At 47.4% G+C, this 13,953-nt stretch overlaps 3 protein-coding genes across 8 annotated transcripts in view; 2 read left to right on the top strand and 1 right to left on the bottom strand.

Annotated features, from left to right (window-relative positions):
• Positions 1-16: 16 nt before the first annotated feature.
• Positions 17-13,883, bottom strand: OTUD3 (OTU deubiquitinase 3). 3 transcript variants are annotated; one of them, XM_017833388.1, is made up of 10 exons: positions 13,778-13,883; positions 9,609-9,711; positions 9,128-9,430; positions 5,227-5,375; positions 4,335-4,447; positions 2,434-2,556; positions 1,658-1,783; positions 1,003-1,099; positions 564-745; positions 17-256 (listed from the first exon to the last, which is right to left on the bottom strand). In XM_017833388.1, the coding sequence occupies exons 3-10, from the start codon at positions 9,130-9,132 to the stop codon at positions 83-85; spliced, it is 969 nt and encodes a 322-aa protein (XP_017688877.1). In that variant the 5' UTR covers positions 9,133-9,430; positions 9,609-9,711; positions 13,778-13,883; the 3' UTR covers positions 17-82. The 3 variants fall into 3 exon arrangements, with proteins under 3 accessions (XP_017688877.1, XP_017688876.1, XP_017688875.1); XM_017833387.1 differs by lacking the exon at positions 13,778-13,883 and adding an exon at positions 11,886-11,967; XM_017833386.1 differs by lacking the exons at positions 9,128-9,430; positions 9,609-9,711; positions 13,778-13,883 and adding an exon at positions 6,142-6,308.
• RNF186 (ring finger protein 186) lies at positions 6,412-12,041 on the top strand. 2 transcript variants are annotated; one of them, XM_017833394.1, is made up of 3 exons: positions 6,412-6,498; positions 6,684-6,890; positions 9,627-12,041. In XM_017833394.1, exon 3 carries the CDS (start codon positions 10,294-10,296, stop codon positions 11,212-11,214), a length of 921 nt encoding a protein of 306 aa, XP_017688883.1. In that variant the 5' UTR covers positions 6,412-6,498; positions 6,684-6,890; positions 9,627-10,293; the 3' UTR covers positions 11,215-12,041. The 2 variants fall into 2 exon arrangements, with proteins under 2 accessions (XP_017688883.1, XP_017688884.1); XM_017833395.1 differs by having other exon boundaries at positions 6,471-6,890.
• Positions 13,787-13,953, top strand: part of TMCO4 (transmembrane and coiled-coil domains 4) — a 34,302-nt gene continuing 34,135 nt past the window's right edge. The window contains exon 1 of one of the 3 annotated variants that reach the window (XM_017833381.1): positions 13,787-13,908. In XM_017833381.1, coding sequence (XP_017688870.1) covers positions 13,790-13,908 — 119 coding nt within the window. In that variant the 5' untranslated portion in view covers positions 13,787-13,789. Of the gene's footprint in view, positions 13,929-13,953 lie in introns of all 3 variants that reach the window. The other 2 variants (XM_017833382.1, XM_017833383.1) reach the window with 2 other exon arrangements.

Below are 13,953 nucleotides of genomic sequence, written 5' to 3'. Positions count from 1 at the left end.
GTGCCTGGAAATTTGCTCAGGGGGAGTTTGTCTTCATCAGTTTTATTTGCTTTTCTCCCCAGAGTACTCAGCACACACTCAGTCATATGTTTAGGGCTGCCATGGTCTTCACCAAGGTGATGTGGTTGGTGGGGTCTGTCTCTGTCCTGTCATCTGCACAGTTGTTCTTCATGGCCAAGACCTTCTGCCGGTGCCTCTCCTCCTGCCGCTTCTTCTTCTCCAGCCTCTGCTGCTCCTTCTTCTGTTTTTTAGCTACCTGAAAGGGAAAGGTGAAAACACAAAGTTCAAACCACACTTCTTCTGCTAACACACTGGAAAGCAGACGAGCAGATATCAAGGCAGCACCCAGAGAACATTCCTAACTATTTATGAGGACTTCATTTCAGGCTGTTTTGGGAAGAGTGCCACAAGTCACTAGGAAATGTTTGTTATCAGAGAAGTCACAGCTGCAGCAATGATAAAATGCAGTGAGCAGAAACTCTTTTTGATTGGAAGAAAAGAGTTGCTGAGTAAGCCATCCCCTAATTCTTAAAGGGTGCTCACATCAAACCCCCCTCACACACCTGTGGGTTCCTGCTGGCTTGGTTCTCTCCACTGGATCCAGCCTGTCCTTTGTTGTTTCCTGTTTCACTTTGATGCAAGCTCTGATTTCCAAAGATTCTTGAACCGCTTCCATTCTCCTCCCACAGTGTTTTGCTGCAGGATTTCTGATCCCTGCTCTGGGGTTTCTGCTGCTCCTCGGTACCTACCAACAACAGGTTTTCCTCAGACACTCTACCCAGGAGCTGTCGCGCCGTCAGCCAACTCCTTCTTCCTGAATGTCTGGAGCAGTGGGTTTTTTTGGAAGCTGGATTGAGGCTGCCCTCACTAACAACCTTCCTGAGCACAGAAGGCTGAAGTGGGAGCACACAACAGCAAACCCCATCTGTCCTGCTGCTGTCCCCAGGGAACATGGACATCACATTCACCTGAAGCCTCAGGTGACAAACTCTGAGAACTCACTTGTTCCTTCTCCTTCCTTCACTCGTAAGATCGCAAATATTGCAGATTCTATGTTGTAATCCTCCGCTTCCAGGACGTGGCTTACTAAATCCATGTCCTGTCCACAAGAGAAGGAGAACACTGAAGGAGTTCAAATCTCTGACACACATTCACTTAACAACCACCTGCACCACAGAGAGGGGGCTCCTGCTTTTATGATTGTTCAATTAATGCTTCATTTATGAAAAAGGTGAGGGGGGAACCCTTAAATTCCTGGAGATATCAAGAAAAAGGAATATGCTCTTTCAGCATAATTGTTTCACTCTTGGCCCTTTCTGTTCTAAGCATTTGCACAGTAACAACAGCCAAGAGTCACAGATTATCCAGTTATGTGGGATATTCGACATCCTCAAATTATTTCAAATCTTACGGGATTTGTTTCCAAGTGAATTTTCTGACAGATTGCAAGACAAGCTTTCCAGAATTATTAGGTATCCACACAGAGTAGGTATTTCATCTGCATTTAAGGGTTGACTCTAGGATGAAATCTATCCTAGTTTAGGGCTGTGGTACTGAAATTGTTCAAGGTGAGCATTTTTTAGAATTTTTCCCAGGACAACTTTCATGTATCAACGACATTTGAACATTAAGCACAAAAAGGCTCCTCAGTACTTACTGAACACCCTGTTGCATTGCACACTTTTTGTACATCATTTTCCATTTCCGCTTCAGTCTCATCCTCAGAGTCACCCTTCTGTGGCTTCACTTCCTCTGTCTTATTTGCATTGTTTTTGCAAAGCATCTGAAGAAAAGCAAAGCCCAGCAGATAACACAGCATGCAAACAAAAAAAATATCTAATAAATGTAATTATTATTGAACACTTTTCTCAGAAGCAATGTGTGTCAAAGCATTTTGGAAATATCATAACTTCCATCATCACTGGAGGTTTCCCCTCTCTCCTGCACTACTCTCATGTACTGCACCACCATGAATGCCAATAAACAAGCTTATAAATGGACTAATTTTAATACGATACAATCATATACCTGTGTGCAGAGACCCTCAAGCACAGCACAAGATCAAAAAGTGACATATGAAGAGGACAACTGCATCCAGATGTTGCATTTCCAGCTCTTTCCTCCCTTCCTTTTGTTTTCCCGCTTGAGGTGCATGAATATGTAATTTAGATGTGGTTGCTTCCAGACAGCCCACACCACAGCATCAGGTTTGGGACTGATTTCCAGGCCAGAAGTTGGAATCCTTCACAGCCTTTCTCAGGAGAGCTGGTGGCAGGAGCTACAACGACCTCAGGGCTTTGCTAACCCAGCATGACACGGGGACTACACTCTTCCCCTCAATTCCAAGACAAATGAGAAAGGAAATCAACTGCCAACATTCATCAGCTTTATTTATCACCCACAGCTGGCTCAGGTAATTCTGTGACAACCAACCTCCATCTGAAGATATGCCGGAGCTTCTGAGTCATCGTTGATCCTCCTCACGCTGTCATAGTGCTCCCCGTAACGATAAGCAATGTGCAGCTCCCTCACATTGCTCTTGTCTGTGCCCCGGATCTACTCAAAAAAAATAAACTGCAAATGAGGATTTGGAATCAACCTCAGCATCAGATTTGTCCAAGTATTAATTTTCTTGGGCAGGAAGTGAGTACATCACTACCAAAGTTTTATAAACAGGAAGAGTTGACCTAGAAATTCAGCTGTGCTTCCAGTAACAACAGAGCTTCTGCCTCAAGGAGAAGGTTTGAAAGCCAGATACTTAACGTTGGTCAGTTGTATAACAAACAAAACGTGGGATGAAAATATTTCTGTGGAAAGCTCAGAACTATTTCCTAAACTTTCCACAGCAGCTATCAGTTTTACGACCATCTTCCCACATCCAACTTCAGCAATGCTCCTAGGGAATGTACAGTATCATTTTCCCCTGAAACATGAGGAAAGAGAGTCCATTCAAGTGATGACCACAGTGGAAACAGTTACCCAGAATAAGTTTTGAACTGCAGCTGGGAAAAGATGCTTTTTAACAGGATTCCAAGTGGATGTGTTTTGGTTTTAAAAGAAAGCCAATCCATAAAAATGTATTAACTCTACTCAGGAACACTGTTAACAATCAAATGTCCCTTTGCTTTGTCAGCACCAAGTACAGCAGTTTCCACAGTAAACTCCTGCTCTGATATTATCTGCACTGACAGCAAGAATAATTCCTACCCTGATCATCAAACTGTTAGCTAAGAGCTACCCAGCATTCCAGCTCCTGCCAGGAATGCAGAAAGTCCCACTGCACTTGCAAACCTCCTTGGCTTGACGTGTCAGCCCGAGTTCACAGGCCTGACAGCTCTCCTGGAGCAGACGTCAGTAAGCAAAGGACAAGAACTGCTTTGCTTTAGGGCTACAGAGTTTCTCAACCCTTTTACGTCTACGAATCGCCTTATCTCCACTCCCAGACCATGCACCAAGTCACCTTTCAACCCTGTCTGTGGTTTGTGCTGCACTCGTAACTTCAGGTTTCTCAACAATAATTCTTCATTCATCTATTTCACACTTACCTTTAGATTCCAACTCAACACTTGGTTCTATTAACTCCTGCTTTTTATCCTATTAGGTTATTCAACATGTTGGAATTCAGTAAGCTTTCTTTTCTTCTGTCAGTGCTTGAATAGGTATCTAACAAATCCCAAAGCTCTTGAAAGATTATTCTGAAAATTAGCCAATTTAGCTCTCATTAGAGAAGCTCTCTCCACTCTGGAGCAAGTCCAAAGGAGGCCACCAAGATAATCAGAAGGATGGAGCAGCTCTCCCATGAGGAAAGGCTGAGAGAGTTGGGATTGTTCAGCCTGGAGAAGAGAAGACTCCAGGGTGACCTAATTGTGGCCTCCCAGTACCTGAAGGAGCCAACAAATAAGATGGAGAGACTTTGGACAAGGCCTGAAGTGTCAGGACAAGGGAGAATGGCTTCAAACTGCCAGAGGGCAGGGTTAGATGGGATATTGGGAAGGAATTCCTCCCTGTGAGGGTGGTGAGGCCCTGGCACAGGTTGCCCAGAGAAGCTGTGGCTGCCCCATCCCTGGAAGTGTCCAAGGCCCAGATGGACAGGGCTTGGAGCAACCTGGCCTAGTGAAAGGTGTCTTTGCCCATGGCAGGGGGTTTAAGGTCCCTTCCAACCCAAAGCATTCTGTGGTTCTATGAATATGCTGGACTGTAAGTAAAAGCTGCAGCTCTAAATCATGCCCAGTTAACTACAGCTACTGCTCGGTTTTGACAGATCAGGAAGTTTTCACACCGTTTATATTCATCAGCGAAAAATGAGGCCAAAATGTAGAAATGTTTTTTCTCACCTGCCACAGTGGAGCATAGAGCTGATGAATAACCACATTGATTTGATTGTTCCTTGCAAAGGCCACAATAGCATCGTTGCCAGCAAAGGTCCCAGGCTTGGCCAAATTGGTAACTAAAGGAAAAAAACATTTAGAAGAGTTAGAAACCTGGTTTCTGACACTTCCAAAAGCACTGGAGGGATAACAAGTAGTGAAATTTCAACACGAGCACAAGAAATTCTGGAAAGGAAATCCCACCTGTGAAACAGTGAGTGTTCAAGACTTTGGCAGCAACAGAAGTTAATGCACTTAAATGACCACAGAAATCTCTAAAAAAAAGCAGCACACCCTTAGACTAAGCAAGGCCCCTGTCTCTGTTAGCTCAGAAGGAAGAGTGCCACGTACTAAGTGACCAAACCACTTCCATGCATCACCTGCATAGTACCTGGCACATCCTCAAAGCTGGTGGGACAAAGGCTGCATTCACCTCTGTTTTGGATCTTCCCCTGGATTCCCAGTATGAAACATTAAGTGCCAAGGAGAATGAAACCCAAAGAAATCAGTCACTTACCAAAACAGCCAAATACCCATGAGCATTCAAGGAGAACTAGACAATTTTTCTGAAGTTCCTTTTGCAAACACTAAATTTCTTTTACTCCTTCCTTTTTTGCCTCTCATTCCTTCTCCAAGTTTCTCCTAAATTTAAACAATTTCCAAGACAAATTTAATGCAAGTTTAACAGCTCATCTTTCTACAGCATTGACAGAGACAGAAATGCAAAGAATTTGTAAAAACCATAGAGGAGCCCTGACATAGTTCTGGGATGAGGAACTGGTGAGTAAGAAGGTGCTCCAAGGAGATGGAATCCCACTACACAATAAGCCCTCCCATGCGTGCCCTGTGGAGCCCATACCGTGTTTCTCAAAGGGCACATCATCCTCCAAAAATGGCTCAAAGTCCTCCCTCTGCTTCACCATGTAATCCACCGTTTCCTGCCGATGCCTCAGGTGGTTCCTGGAGTGCCCCTCAAGCTGGTCACCCAGGGCCCGAAACAAGCAGTTGCTGTCAAAAGAGAAACCACAAGTTGGCATGTCTGAGGCACAGCATTAAACAAACACCCGGTGCAAAAGGAATATGGTTTTAAAGGGAAAAGAGAGCTATGCCCAGTTTGTTTATCAAGGATATGAATATGAAACAGCACCTATTCTCTGTACTTGAATGGCTTCTGCTGCTGCAATGGCTGGTAAGAATATAAGATGAGTGATCACGTCATCAGAGGTGGTAAAAGTGCTAGGTGGGTGGGTGGGCCAAACTGTCTTAAACTGACACTGGGACAAGTGACATAATGCAACAAAGGGCAAACCAACGACCTGCTGAGCCATTTCTCAGCAGAAACATCTGATGATCCTTTCACCCAATCACTTATGGACCGTCCTATGCTCTGCACAGCTGGTCCATGGAGCCCATAGCTCTCCTGGGGAACAGGGCTGGGACTGGCAGGGCCCTCAGGTTCTACAGAAACATGGAGCAGAGCAGAGCCCCCTGATCCTTGTAGGGCTCAGTGGGGAAGTTCTCAACCCTGCAGAGCACTGCCCCCCCCATCCCCGCCGCAAATCAGGCGAAGAAGGCCCTCAGCGCCCGGGAGGACGCAGACTCCCCACCACTGGGGGGACGAAGCCCCAGCCCCCGGGGGTCACACGGTTCCCTCGGCCCCCGAGAACACAGACCCCCCACAACCGGGGAGGAGGAAGCCCTCTGCCTCCGGGGGCTGGAGCCCCGGGGAATCGCCGGCCCCGGGGCTGCCGGGGAGACCTATCGCGGCGCTCACCCATCGCCCGGCACCTCCCGCAGCTTGAGGCCGAGGGCCCGGAGCTGCCCGGCGAGGCCGCCGCCGCCCGGTGCAGGGCCCGGGGACGATCCGGCGAGGGGGCTGCGGGACCGCCGGCCCTTCCTGGCCCCGGCGGGCCGGGCCTTGGCCGCCTGTTTGCGGGACATCCCAGGCGGGGCGCCGGGAGCGGGCACGTGACCGCGACACCGGGGGAGGTCACGTGGTGGCGACATCGGGAGTCGCGTGACCACGGCACGCGGAGCAGGGCACGTGACCGCCCATCCCGGGGGATTCCTGCAGAAGGAGGAAGAGCAGAGGAGGGGTCCCTGGAGAGAAACTGGAGCTGGGAATCACAGGGTGGGAATTGCGAAGGGAAGGAGGGTGCAGCCAAGCCTCGGGAGCAGTGCATCCGCGGGGAAAGGCCGGGGAGGGCTGCGAGAAGCAGCACCGCGGATCACTGACACTGCGCCCGAGGCTGCCAGATTCCAGCTAATTAGCTTCTACTGCTAATTGCACTAATGCCTCTCCCTGCTGCCCAGCAGAGCTCCCGCCCCTCGCCGAGACGTCCCGCCGTGACCACACGGGTGGGCGCCTTCTGCCCCTGTTATAAGCCAGGATGAGCCGCTTCGGACTGTGTCTGTTCAACCTCAAATCACCGCTCCGAAGCGAACTAAGAGGAGATTAAGGGGGTGAGAGGATGGATTACCCACGAGATGGCACCAGGAGAACACGGCTGAGAGCAGCAGCAGGTCGGGAGAGCTAAGACTGCAACTATTAATTAGATGTGATAAAGCTCATAAACTGAACCTTCACGCCTTGTTTCCTCAGGCGCTGAGGGAAACTCCTCAGAGGGGGCTGGAGAAGGGGCACAGCAAGAACACTGGTGACTTGTCCAGAGTAGGGCTCTTGGGGAGGATTCCCTGCCATCCTTGACACCACAGCTCTTCCACTCGTCCCACAGCAAGTGGTTTAAGAAGTCACCCACCACCAGCACCCATCAAGGTTCTGCCCCACGATTCTAGTCTTCCTTGCCCTGCTTTTCTCTGCCAGTATCGCAACAGAAGGGGCCTGATATTGCCCAAGTCTAGAGGAGCCCACCAAGGTGGTCAGAGGAGCACTTCTCTCATGAGAAAAACTGGGAGAATTGGGATTGTTCAGCCTGGAGAAGAGTAGGCTCCGGGGTTTCCTAATTGTGGCCTTCCAGGACCTGAAGGAGCTGACAAGAAAGATCGAGAGAGACTGTTTACAAGGGCCTGGAGTGACGGGACAAGGGGGAATGGCTTCAGATTGACAGAGAGTAGGTTTAGGTTGGACATTAGGATCAAATTCTTCACTGTGAGGGTGGTGAGGGGGATGGAGTTCCCAGAGAAGCTGTGGCTGCCCCATCCCTGGAAGTGTCCAAGGCCAGGTTGGTTGGGGCTTGGAGCAACCTGGGCTAGTGGAAGGTGTCCCTGCCCAAGGCTCGAGGTGGAATGGGATGAGATTTAAGGTCCCTTCAAATCCAAACTATCCTGGGATTCTGTGATTCTATGAATTTCTGTCTAATTCCAAGCTCAGAAGGCACATCCAAATGGCTTTGTGATAAACACTAAGAAAACAGTCCTGGGGATACAGGAAGAGGCTTCACATCATGATGATTTTAAAGTTGTATATTATTTTTAAGTCCCTTTTCTCCAGAGTCACAACAACCTGACCCACAACTCAGCACAGGGAGAAGCTCACAGCAGTTATCACCAGTACCTTCTGGGATGTTTGGCCTACGGGCATGTGAGGATTTTACTCAGGAATAACACAACTGCTCTTTTATATCTATTTCCTGCCATAAACAATTCTGTACAAAGCATTTCATAGAAACATATTTTCGGGCAGATGGAGCTCGTCAGCCCTGTGAGGCAATCCATCTAAGAGAATGTCACTCTAAACAAACCTACGTTCTGAGACCCTCACTGCCACTGTCCGAGTTTCACTCGGCCCCTAAACAAACCTACGTTCTGAGACCCTCACTGCCACTGTCCGAGTTTCACTCGGCCCCGGCAGATGAACCTCAGGATTAAAGGGTGGGCTCAGTTCAGCGCACGCTGGGTCTCACCTAAAAAATCCACTGCGCAGGCTCGAAGGGTTAATGACCTTTCCCAAATCTTCGCTCGCGAAGACTGGCCATTATTTTCTTATGCAAACACACTGAAAGCAGGAAAACAGGATGAGTACATAAACTGACTGCAAATGATTAATGAGGCAGTAATTAGCCTGAGGAGCATTAAAGGGTTGTGGGCAATTCAGATAAGCACAAGGCACATGCCAGCCAGGGAGCATCACTCGTGACAGCGGGGATAAAGTGGAGCCAGAATCAGGGCTTGGCTGAAAGCTTTGCCAGTGCAGGACAACAAGAAACTATTTTTTCAGCACATCAGACAAAAGGCACAGACAAGTCACCCCCACCCATTAATAGGACACAGAGCAAACAGACATGGAGCATGGATTCATCCCACCTAGTTTTAAAATTTCTGATTTAGGAGCATAGGTGTCCCTCTTGCTGTCTGTTCGAGCTTCCAACCTCTGCAAGATGGTTTCATATTGTTTTAATAATTAAGAATCAGGAAATTTTAAGACATTTTCCTCTTCGGACATGGGAACTGACAGAGTAAATTTGAAGCTTCTAAAGCACTGTAATAATGGCAGGTCTGTCTTCCACTTTCCCAGATCTTTTTAACAGCACGGAATGTGAAATGCAATAGAAAATTATCCTATTTTTAAACATAAGTCTTGCAGTTCACCAGCCCACTTGCAGATGTTACTGCACTTTGAGTCCCACTTCTGCAGCTGAAAGATCTCCAGGCTCCTAAAATCCGGGGTCACCCAAAAGTCCATCAAGCACCACTACAGGTCATGTCAGCAGAAACACAAGCAGGAGTGCTCAGGCACTTTGACGAAGTTTGCTTACGACAGAGCTTCTATTTCTCAGCTAATAAGAACAAGCGCTTCTCACCTCATCCCCCCACCAGCAAGTTCAGGAGATTAGAGCCGTCCTGAACTCCTTGCCCTCCTCAACTGCAGTTGTTTCATTTCTTTCTGTTGCTCCTCTGTGGGAGAGAGGGGCTGGGACATGGTGGCACAGACAGTTTGAGCATTCAGGTGCACTTGAGGCTACTAGAGTGGTACTCCATGTCTTCTGCTGGTAAGACTGACCTAGTCCATCTTTTTGGGATTAGAGATCCTTCTTTTCCTTCCTTATTTCCTTTGCTCCATTCTGCCACAGGATTCTTGCTGAGAAAACACTTGGATTTTACCCCTCAAATAAAAAGGCAGAAAGAAATTAGAGACGGAGGGATTTTGCTTTTTTCATACAAGAAAAAAATTTGTCAGACAAGATGAACATTCACAAAACCACTCAGGAAGGGCACTCCTGAGTGCACGAGGTTGTCCTGTGAACGCCACGAGAAAGAAGATGGTCTCACCAAGACACTAACCTTGCTTTTAATTTCCAGATCTCTCTCATGGATCTCTGAGATCTTTTGTGGGCCTCGGTCATGCTTCAGTTTGCACTGGAAGGCCTCTGATGACTGAAACCAACTAGGATAAGAGACATTATCATGTCTTGATAATTATTGGATATTCATCACTCACATTAATAATCTCAATCTCATTCTTCTCTTGGTGCTGTAGGGTAGTCAGTATTGCTAAACCAAGAGCAAATTTCCTATCCAGAGCACTCAAAATTGGTGATACTTATGCTCTAATCAAAGCACTGCATTCAGCATACCAACGTCAGTAGTAGATAATTCCCCTAAATCTGTAACTGTCCAGCAAAGCACTGTTTAGAGACCAATGAAAATGCTTTCAACAAAGAAAGTTCTAATTTCTAATTTAATAATAACGGTAGTGCCTGGCTGTCACAGCTATGCTATGGAGTCTGCTTCCGGACAGGAATTGCCCAGTGATGTTATCAGTCATTGTAAACTGTCTTGGCTGGGAAGTTAATCATTAACTCAGGTCCCCATCTCATAAAAACATCATATTGTAAGAGCACGACTCACTTAAGGCTGTCACTAATCAATCCTGCATACAGCAGGAATACAGCAACACATAAAAGGAGCCAGAGACTAGCGAAATCCTTTAGCCAGGGGAAGACAAACTGCAGGGAGGTGTATCTCCATGGAGAAATCCACTGACAAGTCAAACAAGGAAGACGGATGTCTGGCTCTGCGAGTACTGCAGGCTGAGGAGGACGGTCCTGCGCCTGCGGCAGGAGATGCTGCAGAAATGAGCAGGGCAGGACCCCTAACACAGAATACAAATCAAGGGAAGAGACTGGGATTCACTGAAGAGTGTATTAAAGAAATGGAGAGGCCTTCAGGCACAGAGCAAGACAGTCATGCTGCCTTCAAAACAGCAATTTTGGAAAGAGACTGTCCACACTCAAAGCCTCTTGTTGTGCTAACAAACACAGACTGTCCCAAAACTTGCACATTGGAAATGAACCACCAGTGTTCAACATCCACATCCGTGGACTTGGATTGCCTGATCTGCTTCAACAGGTACAACATCTACAGAGTCCCAAAGCTCCTGGACTGCCAGCACGCCTTCTGTGCTGTCTGCCTCAAGCTTATTCTCAGGAAAGTGGAGAATACCTGGATCATCACCTGCCCTCTGTGCAGAAAACCCACTTTTGTGTCAGAAGGGCTCATCCGCACACTCCAGAATAAAGAAGACATCTTGGAGCACTTGGAAAACCTCGAGTCAGACCCAGAGGTGCACATCCCTGCCATGGGGCTGGACAGCAAGAGCTGGACTCAGAGCAGTCAAGACATTTTAAACATAGAGGAGAATGTTCCAGCAGACACCAGCCTGGCTGTGCAGAGACTTGTACTGCTCCTGCTGCTTGGGGTGATCCTCGCCATCCTCATCCTCCCCTTTATGTACTTGGGAAGGGTCAAATGGGTGATTTGTCTCCTGCTTACTCTGGGGTTGGTCATGTCCATGGTGCTTTGCTGCACTCCTAAATTCCACTGGAGGTGCAAAAGGGACTCGCCCACCTCCTGTGACAAGGAGACCCACGTCGTTACTGTTGCCTGAAACAATTAATTAACGAGGGTGTCCCGGAGGTAACAGACTGGCCCTGCCTGCAGAGCTGCAGGTTGGGCATGCCAGTGAATTATGGACTTAAAGACAATCATTCACAGAATAAATTCAGCAGCTTGGTAGGCTGGCTCAATGCCAAGGCACAGTCTTGTTAAATCTCATTACTGGAAACAAAACTATTTATATGTTGATATTTATGTGTTTTCAACAGGATTTTTATCCCAGGCTAAAAATCCTGTTGGTTTGCTTTTTCCACTGTTCTTGTTCGTGTCCTCTCCTGATTAGCCCTGCAGGATGTTATCTGGAACACCCGGGAGGTAATGTCCTGGAACAGCCTATGGTTGTGTTTTCCTGCTCTCTGAACACAAGTACACCTTTACTTGGGACAGAGTGGGGAAATAAGGCTGCTAAATCAGGGAGTGGGTTTGTGGAAGAGAGTAGCTTTAACTCAGATTACCACTTTAATCTCTGTCACTGCCCAAGGGTTGCTGGCAGGGATGGGAAAGGGACTGGGAAAAGGGGATGTCAGTTGATGCCATCTGAAGTTATACCCAAAATCGTGAGAGGAGGAGGCAAAACCAACACTCCTAACCTTGATCTGTGGCTTGCAAAGGGCAAAAAACCTTGCAATCCTCCCAATTCCCCACAGAAATAGTTCCTCTCACCTGAATTCCTTTATCTGGATCCCTGCACCACCTCTCTTCTTGCCCCCTCTTACATGAAATACCACGTTGCCCTTGGAGATGCTCACAGAGATAAACAGAAATCCATCAATTGCTGTGTCATACCACATGTGATGTTTTTATATGGATTGTCTCCATTAAATTCAAATAATATTAATTGCTAATTGATTTCTGTGTTTCAATTCCTCACTGACAATTAATGTCAAAACAATTCCCATTTTCCTCATTGACAGGAATTGTAGCTGAGAAAGCGTAGTAGGGAGTCTGCACAGCTGAGGTGGTGAGTAAAGCAAAGCAATAATGTGTCAGTTTGTTGCTTTATTTAAAAAAAATGTTTAGTTGCTAAGAAAATACCCTGAAACCCAACTAAAATTAAACTGGGAAAAAAATAGGAGATTTCTCTAGTTAAGCTGCATTTTTTAAAGTGCCATGGATCTCAGCAGACCTTGGATCAGGTAAATATTTGTGTTTGATAAGAATGGAAACTGATGTCCTGCAGTTGCTCGGTATATAAATATACATAGTGTCTCACAGCAGATAAAACAGATTAGACTAAGAGGGTAGGACCTCTTGTCCTCTTAAAGTCTTGGAAAACACAAGTCTGTTTTCTGCCTAAGGACATAAACCTCCGGGGGAAATAAATCTTTTGGGTTTTCTCATCTATTTGGACAGCAACAGGCTTATTGCAGAGTACATATGACATTTGCTAGTAACCAACCAGAAAAAAGCTTTTCCATTGGGAAAAGGCAGGTAGTTTTAAACCCACATACCATATTATTCCAAGTATAAAGACTGGATCAGATATTTAGCTACACTGAAAATAATTTCAGAAACCGTGGGCAAGTCTTTCAGCCCAGACTGTCCTCAAGATGACAAACTGCACTAGAACTATTAAATAATATAGATTAAAAATAAAATAATTTTAAAAAGGGGGAATTTTGCCTAAGAGGGGAGGAGGCCAAGCAAGATATCAAACAACACCAACTCCAGAAGGGTTTAAACATCACATCCAGGGTCAGTTTGCTACCATCAGTCAAAAAACGTAATGAATATTTTATCAGCAGTGTCCCTTGTCCTCTGTATCACTCACAAAGGATCTGGCCAGCCTATGTGTGTCAGCAGCACGTGGGTGTGAAGAAATGAAACCAGAGAATGAATATGATCAGTAAAATCTGTTTCTTACGTTTCACTCTGCCCTTCTGAAAGGGTGTGTTCAGTTTTATTACACTAATTTCTACAGAGCCAAAAGAAAAGTCAAACAGGAAAGGGCTTCCCTCAAGGCAGTGTACAGCAGTGGGAAGGCAGCATGGATGCTCTGTGATTTCCAGGGAGAGGCTGGCCCTCTGAAAGAATTCCTATGGATCCACACAGTTAGAGATCAACACCTTCCAAGCCTTTTTTCAGCAGTTCAACTGCAATGTTTATGGAGAAAAGGCCAATGGAATTATACTCCTATTCCAAAACGTAAACTATTTGCTTGTACTCAGGTTTAAGTCATGGTGGTCTTTTTGTCAAGGAAGGTTCAGCTCCAAGTTCCCTTGCCCTCCTTACCTTACCTAGCTGGCTCCAAATTTCAGATAGTAACTAGGTAACATAATCTAGCCTGAAAGAATCATAATGAGAAATGGGCCCAGGCAGCATCCCCTCAGCCCCCGCCACACCCCAGTCCCTCACCATCACCTCAGCCCCCTCTATGTCCTCACCCCCTCCATCCCCTCGGCCCCCTGCATCCCCTCATCCCCCTGCATCCCCTCGGCCCCCTGCATCCCCTCATCCCCCTGCATCCCCTCGGCCCCCTGCACCCTTCATCCCCCTGCATCCCCTCGGCCCCCTCCATCCCGTCATCCCAGCGCAGTTCCCTCTACACTACGCACCCCTTTACGCCGATGGCGCAGAGGCGGCGGGAAGGGCGGGCCGGGCCGGGCCGGGCAGGAAGGGGCGGGCGGCGGCAGCGGCCGGAACGCGGTGGCGGGTTCTCGGTGCTTCGTTCTCGGGCCGGCGGCAGGTCGGGGCCGGGCCGGGGAGGTGAAGAGGGGCCGGGTACAGCGCC

The sequence above is a fragment of the Lepidothrix coronata genome, unplaced genomic scaffold, assembly GCF_001604755.1.
Source record: "Lepidothrix coronata isolate B3197 unplaced genomic scaffold, Lepidothrix_coronata-1.0 Scaffold214, whole genome shotgun sequence".
Taxonomy (NCBI): Eukaryota; Metazoa; Chordata; class Aves; order Passeriformes; family Pipridae; genus Lepidothrix; species Lepidothrix coronata.
This window is presented reverse-complemented; position numbering and strand designations above follow the sequence as displayed.

What these genes read in the sequence shown, in the direction of transcription:
- OTUD3 (XM_017833386.1), bottom strand. Translation starts at nt 6,308, where the DNA reads ATGTCCCGCAAACAGGCGGCCAAGGCCCGGCCCGCCGGGGCCAGGAAG. An exon ending in CGGCATATCTTCAGATGGAG is followed by an intron (nt 1,784 to 2,433) that starts GTTGGTTGTCAC and finishes GCTTTTCTTCAG; the next exon opens with ATGCTTTGCAAAAACAATGC. An exon ending in GCAATGCAACAGGGTGTTCA is followed by an intron (nt 1,100 to 1,657) that starts GTAAGTACTGAG and finishes TCTTGTGGACAG; the next exon opens with GACATGGATTTAGTAAGCCA.
- RNF186 (XM_017833394.1), top strand. Translation starts at nt 10,294, where the DNA reads ATGGAGAAATCCACTGACAAGTCAAACAAGGAAGACGGATGTCTGGCT.